Raw genomic sequence first — 22,736 nt, 5'->3', positions numbered from 1 at the left:
TGGATCTGCCTTTTGACCCAGCCATCCCGCTTCTGGGAATATATCCGAAGGAACCCAAAACACTAATTCAAAACAACATAAGCATCCCTATGTTCATTGCAGCATTATTTTTAATTGCCAAGAGATGGAAGCAGCCCAGGTGTCCATCAACAGATGAGTGGGTAAAACAACTACGGAAATTTACACAGTGGAATACTAGTTGGCCATAAAAAACAAGAAAATTTTACCCTTTACAACAGTAAGGATGGACCAGGAGAACGTTATCCTAAGTGAAATGTGCCAGTCAGAGAAAGACAAATACCATATGATTTCACTCATATGTAGAATCTAATGAACAAACTGAACTAACAAAGAAAAATGGGGGAAGACTCATAGATGGAGAGCAGGATGACAGCTAGTCGGGGGTGGGGCGTAAGAGGGTGGAGAGATTGAGCAAAAAGTAAAAAGAACTCATGGACAACAGTTTGGTGATTGTTGGTTAGAGACGGTATAAGGAGACTAAATGGTAATGGGAAAAAATACAGTAAAGATTAATTAAAAACTATAGCCAACAGGTAAATGGAAAATATGTTCATCATTACTAATTGTCAAGGAAATGAAAATCACAATGAGATATCACCTCACACCTGTTAGAGTGTCTAGCATCAAAAAAAGAGATAACGAATGCTGACAAGCATGTGGAGAAAACTCTTGTTCATTGGTGGTGGGAATGTTAACTGGTATAGTTAGTATGGAAATTTCTTAAGCAATTAAAAATAGAATTATCATTTGATTTCACAATTTCACTCTGAGTGTATATTCAAAGGAAACGAAAACATTATCTTGGAGAGATAGCTATACTTCCATGTTCATTGCAGTATTATTCACAATAACCAGGATATAGAAACAGCCTAAGGGTCCCTAAACAGATGATTGGTTAAAGAAAATGTGGTATATGTATACAATGGAATATTATTTAGCTATGAAAAATAAGAAAAACATGCCATTGTGACAACATAGATGAACTTTAAGGGCATTATGCTAAGTAAAATAAGCCAGACAGAGAATAATGAATACTGCATGGTTTCATTTATATGTGGAATCATTTTTAAAAAGTCAGACTCATAGACAAGAGTAGAAAGGTTGTTGCCTGGGGTTGGGAGGTGAGAGAAATACAAGTTGGTATTAGGGTACAGACTTTCAGCTAGAAGACGAACAAGGTCTGATAGTTGATAATACTTTATTGTATAACAAATTTAGGAGAATAGAAAATAAATGTTCTCACTAAAAAAAAAATCTGTATGAGGTGATGAATGTATTAAATAACGAGATGGGGGAATTCTTTCATTGTTATATACATATATAAAATCACCACAATGTACATTTTAAAGAACTTCTAACTTTATTTTCAGTAGTACCCCAATAAAGCTGAAAAAAATAAAGAAAATATGAGATGGTCAACCACAAAATGTTCTTTAAGTCAGCTGTTAGGTGAGTTACACATTCAAGGTGTGACCATGGATCATTTCAAATTACCTATACAATTACTTAAAACAGAGTTTATTATTCATCAGATTATGTGTATGTCATTATTTATAAAATTTTCAATAATGTTTTATTATATTACTAATGATATAATAAGTAATACTGACTTATTTGATAAAGGGGCCCCAAGAATGCATATGCAAATATGACAAGAGCTTTAAGAACTTTAGAATGACCTTAGGCATTTTAATCAGAATTATAATTACTCTTAAATATTAGCATTATTATGGAACATGGGTAATAATTGTATCAAAAATATTTCCACTTGATTTACTGTGGAAGCCAAAATTTCTCTAGGGAAAAACATATATAGTTTAACATACAATATAGTTAGCAGAGAATAAGGAGTTGGAGGGTTAGAATGTGAGGGTCATTTATACTTGTGTATCATATGGGGAATATATAATATGTTCTGCTACTCTTTCACTAACCCACCTCAATTTTCTTATTTCAAGAGCTTTTCAAATTATGATCAGATATCCTCCCAGAGGATGGCTTGTGTATTTTTTTGTTGTTGCTTTAGCATTAAAATTGCTAAGGGAAAATTAAAGGCAGACGGGAAGCCGTAGGGGTTGAGCAGCCAGTTAAATACTTAGTAAAGGAGAAATTCTGGAGACCACTAATGGTCGTGTCAGCAGTGCTTATTGGAAACACTGGTTGCATAAAACACATTGAAAGTTTATTTTTACCGGGACTGTTTCAGAACAGCTAACCCAGAACCCAGTGTAAACATGGCAATTATAACAGCTACGTGTTGTGTATTTTCCTAAGCTACTGTTTCCAGAAAACTTTCCCTTGCAGATGGAAATCTTTATGCTGAACAAGGGGCAAAAAGAATCAGAAGGTCTTCAAGGTACTTTCTTGCAGTGTTCCTTTTTGTTGCCCACGGTGTCATAATGAAGCTGGCATTCTTTGCTTTTTTTGTTCTCAAGAATTTCTTCCCTCTTACAAAATAGAGTGAAGGTGTTTATTAATTTTCCTCATCACAGATATTGTTTTTGTACTTACTGTGCAACAATCTGGTAGATTCTTAAATAGAAAAAAATTAGAGTTTATAATCTACATGAGAGACAGAGACTGTAAATTCTATAAATAACTATGTGAAAAGTACTAGAATAATACAATATATACATTAAATCCCTCATTGATTCTACAAGTATGTAAAAGGTATCCACTACATACCATGTAATTTATAGGTATGAACTAAATAAACAAGTTTCCTGACCTTACCGAGCACATATTCTAGTTGATAAATGGGGATGATAGTTGATAAACATACAAACAAAAAATCTAATTTATAATGTCAGGGAGTGGTAAGAACTATGAAGAAAAATAAATGTCCTGAATGAAATGAGAATGGAATCATTTGGATTTCTGATAGATATGCATTTTGGTTGGAGGGAACAGTACAATAGTAGGTATTGCTTTGTTCAGAGAATAGCAAGGGGAGTGACTCTGTCAGTGAGGTGTCGATCATTGGTGGTACAAGTGGTAAGAGATAAAATAGGAGTCAGATAATTTATGGCCATGAAGATCACAGTAAATACTTTGGATTTTATTCTGAAATGAAATTTGAAGTCATTACAGGATGGAAGGGACAGTGATAAACTAACATGTAGTAATGGGTAACACTGGTCACTATGTGGAAAACAAATGAATTATAGGTCAGTAAGTATGGAAGAAGAGAGTCCAATTTGGAGGTTATTGAAGCAGTCTTGGTAAAAGATAATGGTTGCTTGAATTACAGTGGTAGAGGTAGAAGTGGTAAGAAATATTTTTAAAGGAAGAGATGGCGAGCTTTATTGCTGGATTGGGTATGGGATTATAAGAGAAAGAGTAGAGCCCAAGATTTTTGAATGAAACAAACAGTTCAATGATTCAAAAACCAGTAACCACAAAGAATTATCTGAACAAGTAAAGATAAATATTGATATAAAAATCATAAATAATAAAATATCCTACAAAATCCATAGAAGTACATAGAAAGTAAGGATAAAGTAAAGATAAGGAAGCAAGGGTGATTAGTGTTAGAAAATTGTCTAAAATTATTCACAAATAGATCAAATGAGAAAAATATATGAATATTTAAAAAGATACTAGAAAGGCAGTTAAAAGTCAACATCTCTTCCTGCTAACATCTCTTAGTTAGCTCCTCATCAGTAATTGACACTTCCAAGAGGCAGAAAATCAGTAAGGATATAGTTGAACTGAATGGTACCATCAATCAACTGGGTCAAATTGATATTTATAGAATAATTTATCCAGCAACAGCAAATGCACATTCTTTTCAAGGTCATAAGAACATTTACCACCACAGCTCATGTTCTGGGTAATAATACACATTTTAACACACTTTAAAGAGTAGAAACCATACAAGACTTGATCTCAGACCACATAGAATCACACCATTGAAATAGTTAACAAAAGATAGCAGGAAGATTCCAAAAATATTTGGAGATTACTAACAAACTTCAGAGTAACACATGAATTAAAGTAAAAGACTCAAGAGAAATTTAAAAGTATTTCGAATTAAATGAAAATAAAACACAACTTTTCAAAATTTGTGGCTTAGTGAAAGCAGAGCTTAGAGGGAAATGCTTAGCATTAATTGCATGTATTTGAAATAATAAGTTTCTTATAAAATTAATCGAAGCTTCTACCTTAGTACGCTAGAAAATAGAGCAAATCAAATCCAAAGTAATCATTAAAAAGAAATAAAAATTAGGACAGAAATTAGTGAAAATGCAAAATCAAAAGAGAAAATTGGTGAAATCAAATGCTGGTTCTTAAAAGAGCAATAAAATTAAATCTTGGGCCAATCTAAGAGTAAAAGAAGACACAATTACTAATATTATAAATGAAAGAGGAGTCATCTCTACTGATTCCATGGACATTAAAAGAGTAATAAAGGAATATTGTGAACAACTCTGTACCCATACTTTGGTAGTGAATATATGTGGGGTGATGGATGTTTCAATTAACTTGATGTGGGAAATCCTGTTACAATGTATACCTATATCTAGTCATTTCATTGTACATTTTAAATATCATACAGTTTTGTCAATAGAACCTCAATACAGCTGAAAAAAATTCTACCAAATATTTAAGGAAGAAATTACACTGCTTCTTTACAATGTTTTCCAGAAAGTAGAAGAAGGAATACTTTCTAACTCATTGTGTGAGGTCAGAATTAACCTGATATTATCCCAACATTTCAGGAAAGGAAACCTGTAAAACAATATCTCTTAGGAACATAGATGCAAGAATACTCAACAAAATATTAACAAATCCAAACATGTATCAGAAGAATACACAGTTGATCCTTGGACAATTGGGTGCCACCCCCCTGGATAGTCAAAAATCTGTGTTACAACTTTTAACTCACCAAAAATTTGACAGCTAATAGCCTACAATTGACCAGAAACCTTACTGATGAAATATATAGCCAATTAACATATTTTATATGTTAAATGTATTATATACTGTATTCTTATAATGAAGTAAGCTAGAAAAAAGAAAATGTTATTACAATCATAAGAAAAAGAAAATATATTTCTAGTATTTATTGAAAAAATCTACATACAAGTGGACCTGAACAGTTCAAGGGTCATCTGTACACTACAACCATGTAGGATTCGTTTCAGGTCTTCAAGGCTCATTCACCGTTCAGAAATTAATTAATATAACAATTACATTAACAGACTAAAGAAGAAAATACGCAATCATTTCAGTAGATGCAGAAAAAGCATTTGATAATATTTAACACCTATTCATGATAAAACCTTTCGGCAAAAAAAAAAAAAAGAGGGGGAATTTCCTAAATTTGATAAAGAACATCTTTGGAAGTTTTACAGCTAACTTCATGCGTGATGGTGAGAAAGTAGATGCTTTCCTGTTAAAATCAGGATGGAGGAAGGGATTCCCTCTGCCACTTTTGTTCAACATCCAATAATGCAGGAAATTAAAGATTTACAGGTTGAGAAGGTAGAAATAAAACTGACTTTGTTTTCAGATCACATGATTGTCTACATTAAAAATGTAATAGGATTAAAAATAACAACACAGAAAACAAAGTATTCTACCAGGACTAATAAGTGGATAGCAAGGGATAGAAAGATTGAGGACACAAGATTCATATACAAAAGTCATTTGCTGTCTTATTAAACTAGTAACAAACAACTGGAATTTGTCATTGAAGACACAATATCATTTACATTAACAAAAAAAGAGAAATAGGCATAACTCTAGCAAAATAAACAAGGTTTATATGAGAAAACCTATAAAATTATGATGAAAAGAAAGAATGATCTAAATTAACTATGTATAGGAGCACTCAATATATTATTAAGGTATCAGTACTTCCCAATTTGATCTATGGATTTAACATAATCACAGTTTAAATCCCAGCAAGTCAATTTGTGTATATTGACAAATTGAGTCTGAAGTTTGTATGGAGAAAGAAAACACCCAGAAGAGCCAATACAATAGAGAAGGGAGAAAAAAGAACATTGGAGGACTGACACGAGCTGAATTCAAGACTTACTATGAAGTTACAGTAATCAAGGGCCTGTGGTATTGGCCAAAGAATAGATAAATAGATCAAAGGAACAGAATAGGGAGCCCAGAAATAAAGCCACACAAATAGAGTAAACTGACTATTGAGAATGAATAAAGTCAATTTAATGGAGAAAGGAGTCTTTCTAATAAGTGGTGTTGGGACATCTACACACATGCAAAAAAGAAAAAAAAATGAATTGAGACACAGATCATATACTTTTCACAAAAATTAATTAAAAATGGATCACAGACTTACATGGAAACACAAAACTATAAACTGCCTAGAAAATAACATAAGGGAAAATCTCAGTGACCGTCTATTTGGCTATGACATTTTTATCTAAGATACCAAAAACGTAATTTATCAAAGATAATATTAAGTTGGATTTAATTAAAATGAAAACATTTGCTTTGGGAAAGACACTTAAGAGAATGAAAAGACAAGCCACAGACTGGGAGAAAATATTTGTAAAATGCATATCTAATAAAGTATTTACATCCAAAACATACAGAGAACTGCTCAAATTCAACAACAAGTAAACAAACAACCTAGTTTAAAAATGGGCACAAGATCTGAACACACATTTCAGCAAAGAATGGTGAGGGAATTTTAAATTGAAACAAAAATGAGATACCACTACACACTATTACAGTGACTGACAACATCAAATGCTAGAGCAACAGCAGCTCTCATTCATTGCTGGTGCTAATGCAAAATGTTAATGCCATTTTGGAAGACAGTTTGTCAGTTTCTTACCAGGTTAAACATAGTCTTACCATGCAGTGCACCAGTCAGGCTTCTTGGTATAATCCAACTGAGTTGAAAACTTAAGCCACACAGCAACTTACACATGAATGCTTAGATAAATTTTACTCATAATTGCCAAAAGCTTGGAAGCTACCATAATGTACTTCAATAGATGAATGAATAAACAAACTGTGATGCATCCAGACCATGGAATATTATTATTATGAAGAGGAATGAACTATCAAGCCATGAAAAGACCTAGAAGAAGCTTAAATGCACTTTGCTAAATAAAAGAAGCCAATCAGAAAAGCTACTTCTACTCAACATTCTATTCAATCTTACATTATACTGTTTGATTCCAAGCATATGACACTGTGGAAAAGGCAAAGTTATAGAGAAAGTAGAAAGATCACTGGTTGGCAGGATTCAGGGAATGAGGCAGGGAGGGATGAATAGATAGAGCTGAGTGGATTTTTAGGGCAGGGAAACTTTTCGGTAAGATACTGTATGGTGAATAGATGACATTCTGCATTTTTTAGTGTCTGTAGAACTGTTCAATACAGAATAAACTCTAATTCGAACTATGGACTTTAGTTACTAATCAGTTATCAATATTCGTTCATCAATTTGTAACAACTAATTGATTAAAACACACGAATGCATGTTTTAATAGGGGAAACAGTGGAAGGAGGATGGGAGGGCAGTAAATGTGAATGGTCTGTTACTTTCTGCTCAATTTTTCTTAAAGCCTAAGTTTCTAAAATGTAATATTTATTAATGAAAAGAAAACACTTAGAGAAAGGGAAATTCCAGGACAGTTGATTATCATACAAGTCAATAATTATTCTTGTACATTATTATATGTATGTAAACATCTCAGCACAGAAGTGTCCATGGAAACACTGTTCATATAAGTAAATATAATAAATGCCTGTATTATAATATGTAAATACATTGCGAAATGTGTAGCCATTAAAAGGTGAAAGTGGTAAGGAGGGTAGGAATTAGAGAGAAATTTAGGACAAAGTGTCTGACTGAAGGAATGAATGGAATCCAATATGCTGATTAGGTCTCGGCCTTGGACTGAATTGAACAGGTGAAGCGTAAGAATTATGATCAGTCTAATCCTGGACTTACTGTGTCCAAAGTTTCTGTGGATTGTAATACCCAGGAAGCAATCAGATATGTGAGTTTTAATATGATTGGGTTTGGATGCAGATAATGGGAGCCATAGGAGTTGGTGAAATCACCTAGCAAAAGTGAGAGGATTAGAGGCTAGAAAGGTAAAAAGAAAACCAGGAGAAAACCATGTCATGATAGCCAAAGGAGAACACAGTTCCAGCTGAGAATGTTTTGCAGTGATTAAGTAAGATCAGACTGAAAAATGAGTATTGGATGTGGTAGCATGGAGGTCCTGGGTTATCCTGGACCACTCCATGGTGATAGATTGTTAGCATTGTTATTATCCTGGTGCAATGTAGACCCTTCTGTCTTGAAAATAGTTTTATTGGTACATTAGTCCCATAACATTTCTTAGAGTCTTTTATGTGCTAGAGTACATAGAAAGTTTCTTTTAACAGGGTTTCTTAAACTAACTTGATTTAGAAGTCTTTTGCTGTTGTGTAATCATTTTCAGGACTGGTGCTACTTATACCACAATTTAGGAAACGTTGGAATATACCAACTTTTGAAGAAGCTCAATCACAGCTAGAAAGGTAGGGCCGTAACTTGTGGGACTATGTAGTGTTAAGTCAAAACTTTGGGATACTTAAGATAAACAAAGTGATGAGTCTAAGAGAGATAAAGAGAGTGGCATTATAGGAAGGGAGTTTCTTGGAGTCCCAGAAGAGATGAGAGGGGCTAGGATCCTGAGAGTGAGTGTAATTTTGAGCAGAGAGAAACAACATATAAAAGGATGCAGATAGCTGAGGACAGTGCCAGTTTCTTTATTTGGTGAAACAAAATAATAGCTTGTCTTGTAGACACAAAATAGAAAATACTCCATTGTGATTTTGAAAAGAGAAAAATTTATGAAAACTATGGTATTACTTAATATTCCCAGTTATGTTATTTAGTGGGTATGTGTGAGATGTTTCCAAGCAGAAATTTCTGTTATGCTTATATTAGAAGTCTGAATGATTTTTAAAATTTCATATTTCACAGGATGCCAGACATGCAGCTGAAGAAGAGATTTATACCAATTTAAATCAGAAGATTGACCAGTTTCTACAGTTGGCTGACTATGACTGGATGACAGGAGATTTGGGCAACAAAGCTAGTGACTACCTAGTAGACCTCATTGCTTTTCTACGTAGCACCTTTGCTGTATTCACACACCTTCCTGTAAGTGACAGTTACTTTTACTTTGTCCATCATATAGAAAAAGGTTCTCTTAAAATTTAGTTTGGTGAAGTACGTTTGCTTGTTTCTGGATGTGCTTCAGGATATAAAAGCTCACATTATAATAATCATCCCTTAACAACATTTAGAGACCTCATTATTTTTTCATTTACCTTTGCATTTTGTTTATCCTGAAGATGCTCCCTAATATTATACCTGCTTATATTCCTTCTGACTTAAGGGTAATTAGTACAAATATACAATGAAAGCCTTGGTAGAAGTAGAAGAGAAACTTAGGAGTTAAAATTACAGGTATGTATTTTTTAATTCTGGAATGTCCATTTATTTTTTTATAACCTCAAGTTTTCTTGTAAAATTCTCCATATTTTTATTTAATTTGTCTATCTTTTCTCTAGTTCCTAGAGCATAAAATCACAGTCATCTTAAAGCCATTGTTTATTAATACTAATATCTACTTCATCAACATATTGATGGATTTGTTTCTGATTCCTTTTATTCTTGAGTAATGTGGTACTGCTTATGTAGAGGTTCCTGGTGGTATCATCTCCCACCAGCTTTGGTTTACTTTTGCTTACTAAGTAGGTAGAACCTGTGGGTGAGTTGTGGTTTCAGCCTCATCACCTTAATCTAATCATGGAATGATTTGGGTCAGGCTTGGGCTGCAGTTGTATGTATCTTTGGTTTGCCCCTGTTGATAGAACAAAGTTCTTCAGGGTTTTTAATGAGAGCCTGGTGGGTCATTATCTCTTCACTGCTAAAAGGATTATAGAAATTTCTACTTTTCAGAGAAACCTTATCACTTCAGCCTCCTCCTGTCTTACTCAGATCAATAATTGACTAATGGAATGGAAGTGGTTGGTGACTGTCACTGTCGGTTCACCGCTCCTCAGAAGCTTTCAGCTCCTACCTGAGATTCTCATGAATCCTCCCACCAATGAGTCTTTTCCTCTGAAACACTGAGAGTGGGAAATCTTACTTCTCTTTTCAGAGGTTTTGGCTTAAGCCTTTATTTTTTTCAGTTCCGTAGCTTTAGATTTCAGAAAATATCAGGAAGAAAACTGGCCCTCAAATCTGCAATTTTGGCATTTCAGCTTTAAAACAGAAGCAACAGCAATTCAGTGATTTTTTTTCACCCCAGTAGCTGTTCTCTACCTGGACCTAACCCGATTCACAGTCTGTTCCAATGCCAAGGTTTGGCATATGCTTCCAGGGAGAGCCGCAGGTCCTCAGCTCACCTTTGAAAGATTTGCCATCTTTGCACTTTTATTCCCTTTAGTCTTTATTGCTTTACAGTCTTCTGGTGCCTTAAAATTTATGTTTTTTCTAAGTTTTAAAAAATCTGCCTTTCCTAGTGCTTAGTGGGAACATTGGCCTACAGAAAACTAGATGATTTCACCTAGCTTCATTTTGATACAAAAACCAGAAAAAAGTAGCACAAAAGAGCAAACTACAAACAAATGTCACAATTATGGATAAAAAAACAAAATAAATAAAGATTTAGCAAGTCAAATCCAAAGTGTTTTAAGAAAGTAATTTAGTACTACCATGTAGGTGTTATTCTAGAATACAAGAATGGTTTGCTATGTTAAAATCTGTTAATAAAATTTAACCCATTAATATGTATGGATAAAGTATATAATCATCTTTATATTTTCTAAAAAGACATTGTATTAACATCCAGCTTGTGTTCCTGATTAAAAAAAAAAACTTACTAAAATACAAGCTATATAATATTTCAATAACACAATAAGGAACATCTATATGAAACTCAGCAGCCACCATAGATTTACCAGGGTGAAACTAAAAACATTTATTTGCATTCATATCAGAAGTATGGTGAAGATACTACTTACAACTGCTTTAGAAATTCTGTCAAATAGAGAATCAAGATGGTGGAGGAGTGAGTGGAAGTCACATGACCTCCTCCTAGGATCAATCTGGAATTACTACTAAATTGTGGAAAAACCATCTGAAACAAACATCTGAACAATAGTGAGAGAGGAGCCTTATAACCTCAGACAGATAGAAGAATCAGCTTTAGCACAACTAAACTGGTAAGGAGTTCAGTAGAGACTCAAGAAGGTGGGCAGGGAGCCCACGGGTGGCAGCACCAGATATTGAAATGGCCAGTTGGATCCCCCTGAGAAGAGCGAGGTCTAAACCATAAGCGGGGATCTCCAGTGTGCAGCTCCAGGGCCCAAAAAGTGCATAGATAACAACCAGCTGTGAAAAGCGGCAGGATTGCTCTCTGCCAGAGACAGGCGGCTGGAGACGCAAAGAGCCATTTAAAGGGCCAATGCATAAATTTTTGTTCGCAGTTACTTACCCTGGTCTCTGGCAAAGGTGGAGGCAGAGTTGGCTAGAGACACCTGAGGAGAGACTGGGGAAAGAGACTTTGGGGAGAGAACTGAGAGAGTAGCCAGCGGGATGCCGGTGCTGACTGACCCCCCATACAGCAGCAGGCATCTTGCTCAGGCAGAGACTACTCCCCCTGAGTGGCAACAATGTGAGAGGACACAATTGCCCCACCCCTAGGAGAGTCTTGGCCTTGGCCCCGTTAGTGTTAAAGCCTGACTGCTGAGCACAGAGTGGCAGCCACAGATAGTAGGTCCCTGGCTGAAGGGGGTGCAGAGTGGTCTAGAGACACTTGACGAGGGACTGGAGACTGAGGCTTTGGGGAGAGAACAGAGAGAGTAGCTGGTGGGACCCTGGTGCTGTCTCCTCCCCCATACGGCAGCAGCCATCTTGCTTGGGCGGACCACTCTCCTGAGCAGCAGCAGTGTGAGAGGACCCAATAACCCTGTCCCCAGGAGGGACTCTGCCCCGCCCTGTGGTGTCTAAGCCAGCCTGCTGAATGCACAGTGGCTAGATTAACAGCTGAAGGAGACAGCCACAGTCAGTAGATTCCTGGAAGTCTCAAGCAGACTGCCTAAGGTCAGACAGGGTCAACATCTGATATCATCAGAGGCAGATCCAGAAAGAAAAAAAGAGCAATCTCCTACAATAGAAGTTCACACCACAAAGTCAGGAAATCAAGATGGATTAATTTAAGAAGCAGAAGCAAAAAAGAAGAGTCTCACAAATAATGGGAAGACAAAGAAATACCAACCCCCAATCAAAGGGAAAGGAGGAATCTCCAGAAAGAGAACTAAATGAATAGAGCAAGTAAACTATCAGATATTGAGTTCAAAACAATGGTTCTAAGGAAGCTCAGTGAGCTCAGAGAGAATTACCAAAATCTACAGAGAAACTATGAGGATCTTACTGCAAACTATATTAGCATGAAAAGGGACATAGAAGTTATCAACAAGAGACAAGAAGAAATGAAGAATACAATTTCTGAATTGAAGAATACAGTAGAAGGAATCAAAAGCAGGATAACTGAAGCAGAGGATCAAATCATGGAGCTGGAGGACATGGTAGAAAAAAGCTCCCAGAGAGAGCAAGAAAATGAAAAAAGACTCAGAAAGAATGAAGAGACATTTAGGGAAATGCAGGACAAGCTGAAATGTAATAATATCCGTATAATATCCATATAACCTGAAATGTAATAATACCTGTATAATAGGGATACCAGAAGAAGAAGAAGAGCAAGGGATAGAAAACCTGTTTGAAAAAGTAATGATGGAAAACTTCCCTAGTTGGAGGAGAGTAAAAGCCACACAAGTCCAGGAAGCACAGAGGGTCCCATTCAAGAACAATCCAGTGAGACCCACTCCAAGACACATCACAATTAAAATAGCATATATTAAAGACAAAGAGAGAATCCTAAAGGCAGCAAGGGAGAAATAGGCAGTAACATACAAGGGAGCCTTGATACGGCTAGCAGCTGACTTCTCAACAGAAACACTACAAGCCAGAAGGGAATGGCAACAAATATTCCAAGTAATGAAAGACAAAGGCCTGCAACCAAGACTGCTCTACCCAGCAAGGCTCTCAATTAAAATGGAAGGTGAAATAAGGAGTTTCCCAGACAAAAGAAAGCTAAAAGAGTACACCTCCACCAAAGCATCATTTCAAAATATGCTAAAGGGACTGTTTTAAGAAGATGAAGAAAAAGAGCCTATGAATACCCAGTTCCTTTCACAGTCACCAATACTTGATACTACCAATATTTTTAATACTTATTAATCTGATTGTGACAATGCTGTTATTTTAATTGTTCCTTTATCATTTGTTGAAACTAAACCTGTTTTTGTATATTTCTTGCCTATTTCTATTATTTTTAAAAGCTTTAAATGACTTTTTGGTATCCTTTATTTGATTAAATGTTTGTAGAATTTCTTCTCTAAAAATACAAACTATTAACCCTTTTTTAGATGTGTTGCAAGTACTTTCCTATTCTATTACTTGTCCTTTAACTTTTTTTATATGTATATTACTGTATAGTGTTAAATATTTAACATAGTCATATTGTCAGTATTTTACTTTATAGCTTCTGGGTTTGAATATTTTACTTCAGGGTAAGAAAAATATTATTTTGTATTTTCTTCTATAACTCCTTAGATTTTACACATTTATTTTTAACTCACCTGAATATTTTTTGTATAATGTGGGAAATAGGACTCTATATTTGTTTCATTTCAAGTAATAGTGGTCCATGCACCTTATTTGTTAAATAAGCCTTATTTTCCCCATTGATTTGAAATATCAATTTAATCATATATTACAATGTTAGACAGATACATATGTTTGTTTCTAGAATGCCCATTATATTTCATTGACCTACTTGATTTTCCTGTGCTGGTGTCATGTTGTTTTAATTGCTGAGACTTTATAATGGATTTAAATTTTTTAATATTTTATAATGGATTTTGACATTTAAAAAATTAATAAAATCAATCTGCATTTAAAAAACTGAAAGAAAGAAGGAACTCCTACCTTTTGCAACAACATGGAAGAAACTGGAGAATAATATGCTAAGCGAAATAAGCCAGTTGGTGAAAGACAAATACTATATGATTTCACCTATAAGTGGAATCTATTCAACAAAATAAACTAACGAACAAAATAAACCACAGGCATGGAAACATGGAGCAAACTGATAGTGACCAGAGGGGATGGGGAAGGAGGACAGTGGTGGAAAGAAGGAGAAGGGACTAAATAAAGAACATGTATGAATGACCAATGGACATGGACAACAGAGTGGGAATTGACTGTGGGAGAGGGGGGTGGGGGTGGAAGGGTGAAATGGGTAGCGGAGGGGGCAAAGGGGGAAAAATAGAGACAACTGTTATAGAATAAACATGATTTAAAAATTTAAAAAAATGTAAGTTATACTAACAAAAAAATTCTATCAAATAAGGTAAAAAAGAAGTAAATTATAAATATGTAATAAGCCGTAATATTGTCATTATTCATCAATTATTGTTGTATAGTTGGATAACCCAAGAGAATCAAGTGAAAAAATAATTAGGACCAATAAGACCTTAGTTGGTTAGATAGTCCACTTATAAAACAAATAAATTTCTCTTCTATTAGTAATACCCTCATAGAAAATATATTACAAAAAATGCCCCTATTCGCTATTGGGGTATAAGATGTAAGTTTTCCATGAGTACACTTAAGAAGTACTGTGTAGAATCAATGTGAAAAACATGTCATAGAGTCATTTAAAAGAGACTTCATTAGGTACAAATACAGAGTTCTCAGATGGGAATATTTCTTATTGTAGATTTTTTTTCTAAATTATTCTAATTGCAATAAATATCAAGTAAATTTGGTGGTGGGTACCTTAGCAACATAATTCTAAAATTCATTTGGATATAAAAATGGACAATATTTGCCAAAGAAATATGAAAAAATCAATGTAGTCTTTTTCTAGCAAATATAGAAATATTATAGTAAACCAAAAATAATGAATAAATATCCTCTCATGCTGGAATACATTGATAGATTAAAGGAATAGAATAGAAACTCTATAAGTACTGTAATGGTATGTATAATATTATCTCATTTTTATTAATATAGATATAGACACATTAATCATCTATATTATATATAGTAGAAAGTCTAGACTTATACACTCCCTGGTTTAACTGTATTTATTTCTGTGTAGCTCTTAATTTTTTGTTTTTGTTTATCTGTGTTTTAAAATTTTTTTCCCATCATGAAACATTTGCTGCTTTTATAATCCTATGGGTGGGAGAAGATACTATTTAGTATACTTAGTATATATAAGAATTTTAGCAATGGCTGTTGGTATTAGTATATTTTCAGTTGGAGAAAAAGAAAGTTAAGTAGCTATCTCATATATCAAAGTGAATTCTAGATAAAATACATGTTTAAATTATTAAAAAAGAAAGAAATTGTGGGGAAACCAATAAAAATATTAGCAAATATCTCCATAATCTGGAAGTGATTCATTATTATAATTATAATACTGAAGATTGAAATCATTAAGGAAAAGGTTAATAATTTGCATAAAATATTTTTTAAAGTATCTATAAGGAATTAATAAAGAAAAACAAAATAAGCTTATCCAGCAAAACAATTACAATTAATATTCCCAAAGGTTAATATCTATAGTATATAACAGTATAGCACATTGTTTCAAATTTAATAAGAAGACACAGTACTTGATGGGAAAATTTGCAAGAGTTATATTTAGACAGGAAAGAAGAAAAATAAAAGACTAATGATAATGTGAACAAAACATAACTTTAGTAATAAGACATACATATTAACGTGGGATATTTTTGTCTATAAACTTACCAAAAGTAAATAAGAAAATTATAACATTAAATATTTCTGGGAAGTATTTCAGGAATAGCTATTTTGTAACATTGCTGATAGGTGTGTGGATTGGTGTAGTCTTGGTGGTCAGTTTTTCAATATTCCTCAGAAATTTCTTAAAACTTATTTACCTTTTACGCTGCAATCAGACTTTTAGAAATCTAATTTAACAAAATAATCATCTGTATATTACAAAATTCAGATATAAGCATTTTCAACACTGTGTAGTGAAGAGTTGGAAATACATTAAAAGTTTTGTAATAAATGTATTAGCTAAATTATTGTATGTATGTTCACATAGTATAATATCAGTCATCCATTAAATTAATGTAGAGGGATATTTATTTAAAAACATTTTAATTATCTCTTAATTGAAAAGCAGATTGTAAAATGGTATGTATAATATTATCTCATTTTTATTAATATAGATATAGACACATTAATCATCTATATTATATATAGTAGAAAGTCTAGACTTATACACTCCCTGGTTTAACTGTATTTATTTCTGTGTAGCTCTTAATTTTTTGTTTTTGTTTATCTGTGTTTTAAAATTTTTTTCCCACCATGAAACATATGCTGCTTTTATAATCCTATGGGTGGGAGAAGATACTATTTAGAACCATTAATTTCTGTCTCAAAGATTATTCTGTCTTTGAAAATTAATTTATATTAAAAAACACTTTTACTGAAGAAAGATTGTTTTAAATCTGTTTTATTTTTTGGTAGGAAAATGACCAATTGTATTTTGACTATATTCTCCTCAAGCATTATATGGTTATTTGAGTAAGATTTTGAAGTATCATAAGAAAAAATATATTTGTTCAACGTCAAAACCATCTGGATTAGTTTTCTGTATATTTATCTTCCTTTTTTATTTTCTATTTTTCTTTTCTTACAGAATAAAAACAACACCCTAATATGTTTATACATGTCATATAATACAATGGTTCCTTTAACTTTTAGGCCATTGAGAAGTAGTACTCTGAATTAAACTCATATTTGTCTAACTCAAAGTGTGTGCTCTTTCCACCTGTACAGTGGTGACTCTTCTTTATGGGTTTATAGTATAAATAATTAGTTGAAGATTTTATTTGTTCTTTTGTTTATTTTGAGCTGTCTTTGCTACCTGAATATTCTAACTTCTCCATGTAGACGAGTTGATCGTACCACTCAGAATCACCTTACCACTTACTGCTCAAAATCAAAGTCAGAGGTAATTCACATCCCTAAATCTTCAATATTGCTTCCACAAATACCCCGTTTCTGTCTTGCCTATTATTGAGATCTCTTTGCAAAGCCAACCTTTCAAAAAGTAGTTATATTCACCAACTATTATATTCTTTCTTTAGAATCGAGTTAGTGTGGCTTCTAAATCCTTTTTCTGGTTTTCCACAGACAGCAAATAGATGCCTAGAATTTGTGTTTATGCTCCCCAGCATGCTGGGTAACTTCTTCCTGGAACCTCAGATTAATAAAATATGTTAGAGAAACAGAGCTGTGTCTAAGATTTGCTGTTAAGTACTATTAGTGAAAGATGAGAGGAAGGAGCTATTTCTGAGAAAGAACCCAAATCATTTGTCTTTTAATTAATATGACTATTTCTTTTCATATTTGAAATTCTCTGGCAAGAGTGGCTCTCTGTCAAAGAGCAATATTGAATGATAGGAAATATGCTTGTGATATGGAAAGAACTGTAAAGAAAAAGGCAAACACTCTTGTATTTTGAAATCTCCAGTTCTTTGTAGTTCTCGGGAATGTTTTGTCACCACGATAGCAACATAGCCAAAGGGATAGTCAGACTCTATGGGGGTGTGTGTGTGTTTGAGTGTGTGTGTGTGTGTATGTGTGTGTCTGTGTGTGTTCAGGTGGTAGAAATGTCCTAGATTGCACTCCATTAAATAGTGAATGATAAAGGGGGAGATACTGAAATTTGGAACTATTTTCCTCTTGAGGTTTGGTGACTGAGGGGGCCCACTTATTTTCATGAGACATCCAGAAATGATTGTGGTAATAAGATTTTCCGCAGGTAAGACTTCTAAAATGTTTCTGTGTACTCTTAGTTAACAGATGAGGTACGTTCACAAGCATTTTTTCAGGTTTCTTTGTATAACTTACAAATTGCACGCACAGCTACCCATTTTGTGTGCTCAGCATAAGCGCATACTTTTGAGAATTTATCCTGTTATCCTGATAATTATCTTTTTCAGAAATGCTTGAGAGAGAGGAAATACTTTCTCAAGTAACAGACTCCAAGAAGGGAATCCTGAATTTATTTTCTCTGTCTGCTGTTAATGTTAATTTATAACCTGGGGCAAGATCTCTCCCAACCCACCCTGGTTTGCCTTAACTTCCTTCGTCTAAAAATATAGTAATACCTGTCCTTGGCTTTCCTTCCTGGCCAGTTAGTTGGTGGGTCATTTTTAAGGGAAAGTTATTTTCTACATAAGAGTTCCTGAAATTCTTCCTGTCTAAAACCCTTCTAAAACGGACATTTCTATTAGCACTCCACTTAATTTTATGAACTGCTGCCATCTCAGCACTAACCAAATGATGCTGCTATTTGGAAACTGTCATTGCCTCTCATTAAAGACAAAATCTTCTCTGGCACCATCAAGACTTTCCATAATATGACTCCCAAACTACCTTTTTGACTTTATCTCTCCATCTCAGTTTTCTATTTGCCCAAGACATTCCTCCCGAAACTGAAGTAATGCTCTTTGTCAAGTACACCCAACTCTCCCTCCCTTTGTTTTTTCCCCACCTCTTTGTCTATTTTAACTACTTCTGCCCTTTAACTACATATATTGAAATCTTACCAGTATTTCAAGGCTCCTTTCAAACCCTACAGTTTCCATGAAACCTCTAGTTCTTTCAACCAGGTGTGACAGCTTTCTTCTTTATGGCACTAGTCTAATTCTGTCTTGGGTTGAATGTGTCATCCTTTTGTATGCCTACTTCATAAAAGGGGAGGGTGGTAATTAAGAAATATCTCTTGTGCTCCAGATATTTTGTGTGTGCTATATATCATCTCAACTAATGAAAATTAAAAATACCTCAATCCGATAAGTACTATCATTACATGTTAGTAAAGAGAACATGAACTTGGGAAGTTATGTACTTTGCAAGAGATATACCAGACAGGTGGCAGGGTCAATATTTAAAAAAATTTAGTTGACTTTAAAACTTTTCTATTTTACTGCCATGCCCATCAAATTAATTGCCATCTGTAGGACAGTGAATTCTGTGAATAGAGAGGTTGTTTTATTCAGCTCTGTATTTAGTGCAGCATCTTGCTTGAAATGATGCACAATAGTTTTTTGTGAAATTTAGTTATTTTGAATAATAAAGTAAGTGAGTTGAAAACCAATTTTTGATCATCTTTATCGTTAAAAATAACCATTTAATTACAAACAAGAAAGTCATAAACTATTATTCTGAGACAAGGTCCTAAAATTTGTTTCGGTTAAAATCCTATACTTGTCTTTCTCCTTTCATATTCTCTCAAGTTTACCCCCAATTAAAAAACATCATTATTTTCCAAGTGATGGAATCTTAATTTATAAAATTTCTGTGCATATGTGTATCACTTTGTAATATTTCAACTTCTGTCAGCATTCTCATTATATCATTTGGTTTATAAAATAACCTCTCTGATGTCTGGATAGTGATTATATTTTTTATTTGACAATTGTGGGCAATGAGGCCTAAAACGGTGTTGTCCAAGGTCAGAAAATGAATCAACAGTGTGGGTAGGTCCTAGGTCTTTTTACTCTGGGTCATGCTTACTCCACTATATAAAGTCATCTCTCATTATTTAATAGTAACTACTATCTTTCGAGTACACAGCATATCTAAGGTACTACATTTAGCATATTCTTATTCTGTGTGTATATGTGTATATACATATACAAATGTGTATATATATAAATTTTTTGTAAGGAATAAATGAGAATGTGTATATATCTACACACATATATATTCTCATATACATAGATGTATATATACATATGTATGTATATATACATATGTATGTATATGTGTGTGTATAAATATTCTCATTTATTCCTTGTAACAAATTTGCAAATGAATATTTTATTCCATTTTACCGATGAGAAAAGGAAAGCATAGAGAAGTTTACTACTGTGTTAAAAATCATTTACAGGTAGTAGATCCGGGGTGTGAACTGCCTCCAAAGCCCATGTTCTCTTCCCACTGGGTTATATTACCTCTAAGCTGTGCATGAGGAGCACTAGGCTATTTTCATGGAGCCATCATTTAAATGCCCTTTTCTATGTGCAATTCTTATTCATTTTTTAATAAGTGTATAAAATGTCATCATTGTGACCAGTACAGTTCTTGGAAACATAAATTGTTATAATGTGCTAAAAAGTGGAAATGGTATTTGGTAGTGGGAATGGGTACCAGTAAGTGAGTTGCCTGTTTCTAACCTAACCTGTTCTCTTAGCTGACACCGCGTGTGGAAATTCTCTAGTCTACTGGTAATAATGATTCCCTAAGTCAGCCCAGTCCCTGTGGCTTTCTTTCAGGCAAGTTAAGTAAGTGTCAGGCATCCTCAAGGGAGCAGAGATGTCATAGTCTTCAGGATATCAACCAAATTTTTCTTCAAATTAATTATATAGGTAGAGCTAGTGTCCAAGGAATTTTTTTCTTTTTTTCTCCTCTGATGGGACAGAAATTACAGATTTGCTAATGATTTACCTGCCTAGTGAGGAATTGATTGTTTCCTGTTTACATGCTGTTAAGACTGGTAATTTGAGCTACACAGAGTGCTTTGAAGTCTGCATATTAGCGTGTTTGGGGGTTTGTGAGTTTAGTCAGTCATTTTAGTGATAAAATTCTTTAGTTTTGTATTTCTCACAGATATCTTGGTATATTAAGCTATTACTTAGCACCTCTCCTCCCTCCCACCCCCGCAACATAAAACTACTAATCCGAATAGCCACAGCCATTCTTTCTGGTTATATTCAGCCAGTAGTTTTTTGCCTCTTTAATGATACTCCTTCTCTTATAATTATTAAATAAAAGTTTAAGAATGTTTGATTCCAAATACTATGAGCCATTTACTTCTAATCTTGTTTTTGGTGATGAGAAATAAGCAGAACTTAGAACTTAAAGAACTACAAAGTACTTCAAGTTGGTCTCTCCAAATCTGATATGCTGTTTGTAAGTCAGAGATACCAGTGAGAAGATCTTAGGTACTGCTGTATCTGGTTACCTTAATATTTCAGATACCTTTATAAAATGGAGGGCAGACTGTTCTTATTCTTTCTCATTGGTGCTGGGGTAGTAGGAAGCTGAAGTGTTTTCTGAGGACAAAATAATTATTGCTTATAAGAGCAAATAATTTATAATAATTTTAACTAATAAAAGGTAAATGTTATATGAACTATAATACTAGTCAATGAACTATGCCTTTATTCAAACTAATTTTATGAATATTAATAACATGGTAAAGTATTTCTAATATAATGTTAAAGGAGCAGAATGAAAACTTATGAACAAAATGATTGTAAGTATGTAAAAACTCTAAAAACACGTCACGTTAGTAGTAGGGAAAAAGTTCAGCAGGAAATATGTTAACGAAGAAATTGTTTTGGTGTTGAGACTTTGGTATTCTTTTTAAAAATTCTCAGTATTTTACAATTTTTTGTTATAATTTTAACAATTTTTAAGTATTTGCTTTATTTAAAATGTTTAGATTTTTACAACTGAAAAAGTATTTATCCAAGTTCTTAGGTAAGAAAATACTGCTGCTTGGCAACATTGCAGTTAAGTCATTCAAAACTGCATTTTTCCTTCTTTGACAAGACAGCAAATTTGAGCCTGCTGCCTAGTGCCAAGACACTCCAGCACATCTAGTGCACATGTTGTTGGGTGAGGAGTTCACAGTTAAATGAACAGGAATCTGGTACATGCCACTGGTCTGAGATACTCATGGTGGTTTATAGCCACAGTTTTAATATAGTTTTAGTAAGTGCTAGAACTTCTCCAAACAAATAACACAGATTATTAGAAATCAGACACAGTACATATTTGCCTCTGGGGACTCCTACTTTAAATGAGCAAGCAACTGTAGGCTTCTTGCTTTCCAGCTCCCTGGCTGTGGATGAGGTTCAGGTTCTTAAGGAAAAACTGGCTTCTTAAAAAATTATTATACTAACGTGCACGCACATAGCAAAAAAAAAAAAAAAAAAAAAAAAGGATTTTCTACTCTGAAATGCATTATATTTTTTAAAGTGTTTCTGTTAGAACACCTATTTGTTATTTTTATTTAATGTAGGGTATTTGATTGCCCTACAACATTCCTGCAAATGAATGATTTACTCTCTTTAACTGTTCCAAGATGAAGATTTTGGTCAACACTTAACAGTCACTTAACACTTAACTGCCAAGCTAACAAAGTGAGGAAGTTTTATGTTGTGTGTTGGCATATGTGTTTTGTTCTGTTTGGACAGATTGACATTTTGGCATTTTTTTTGTAATATTTTATTTTTTATTGTACTTTTTCCATTTTCATTTTTCCCCCTTACACCCTTTTACACCTCCACCCAGCCCCTCCCGCGGTCATCACCCTGTTGACCGCGTCCACGAGTCCTTTCATTTCCTTGATATTTTTGTTTTCATCTTAAATTTCCTTTTATCTTTGTGTATCTTGATAACTCCTTTGCAAGATAATCTTAGGATGAACAGGTGACAGGGACCTGAAAATGGGAGAAATGGGAAGCTGTCTTTCAATAGACAAACAGGTCTCAAGAAGTCTAACTTGAACGTTGGTGAAGGTTGTTTT

At 33.9% G+C, this 22,736-nt stretch overlaps 1 protein-coding gene across 2 annotated transcripts in view; it reads left to right on the top strand.

Annotated features, from left to right (window-relative positions):
- Nucleotides 1-22,736, top strand: part of EXOC6B (exocyst complex component 6B) — a 566,147-nt gene that overhangs the window by 311,045 nt on the left and 232,366 nt on the right. For both annotated transcript variants that reach the window (XM_054586855.1, XM_054586854.1), the window contains exon 18: nt 8,993-9,172. In XM_054586855.1, coding sequence (XP_054442830.1) covers nt 8,993-9,172 — 180 coding nt within the window. The remainder of the gene's footprint in view (nt 1-8,992; nt 9,173-22,736) is intronic.

The sequence above is a fragment of the Pteronotus mesoamericanus genome, unplaced genomic scaffold (genome assembly GCF_021234165.1).
Source record: "Pteronotus mesoamericanus isolate MK-2021 breed Mesoamerican mustached bat unplaced genomic scaffold, CSHL_Meso_final contig_98, whole genome shotgun sequence".
Taxonomy (NCBI): domain Eukaryota; kingdom Metazoa; phylum Chordata; class Mammalia; order Chiroptera; family Mormoopidae; genus Pteronotus; species Pteronotus mesoamericanus.
Note: the sequence above shows the minus strand (reverse complement) of the source record. Positions and strands in the feature narration are given on the sequence as shown.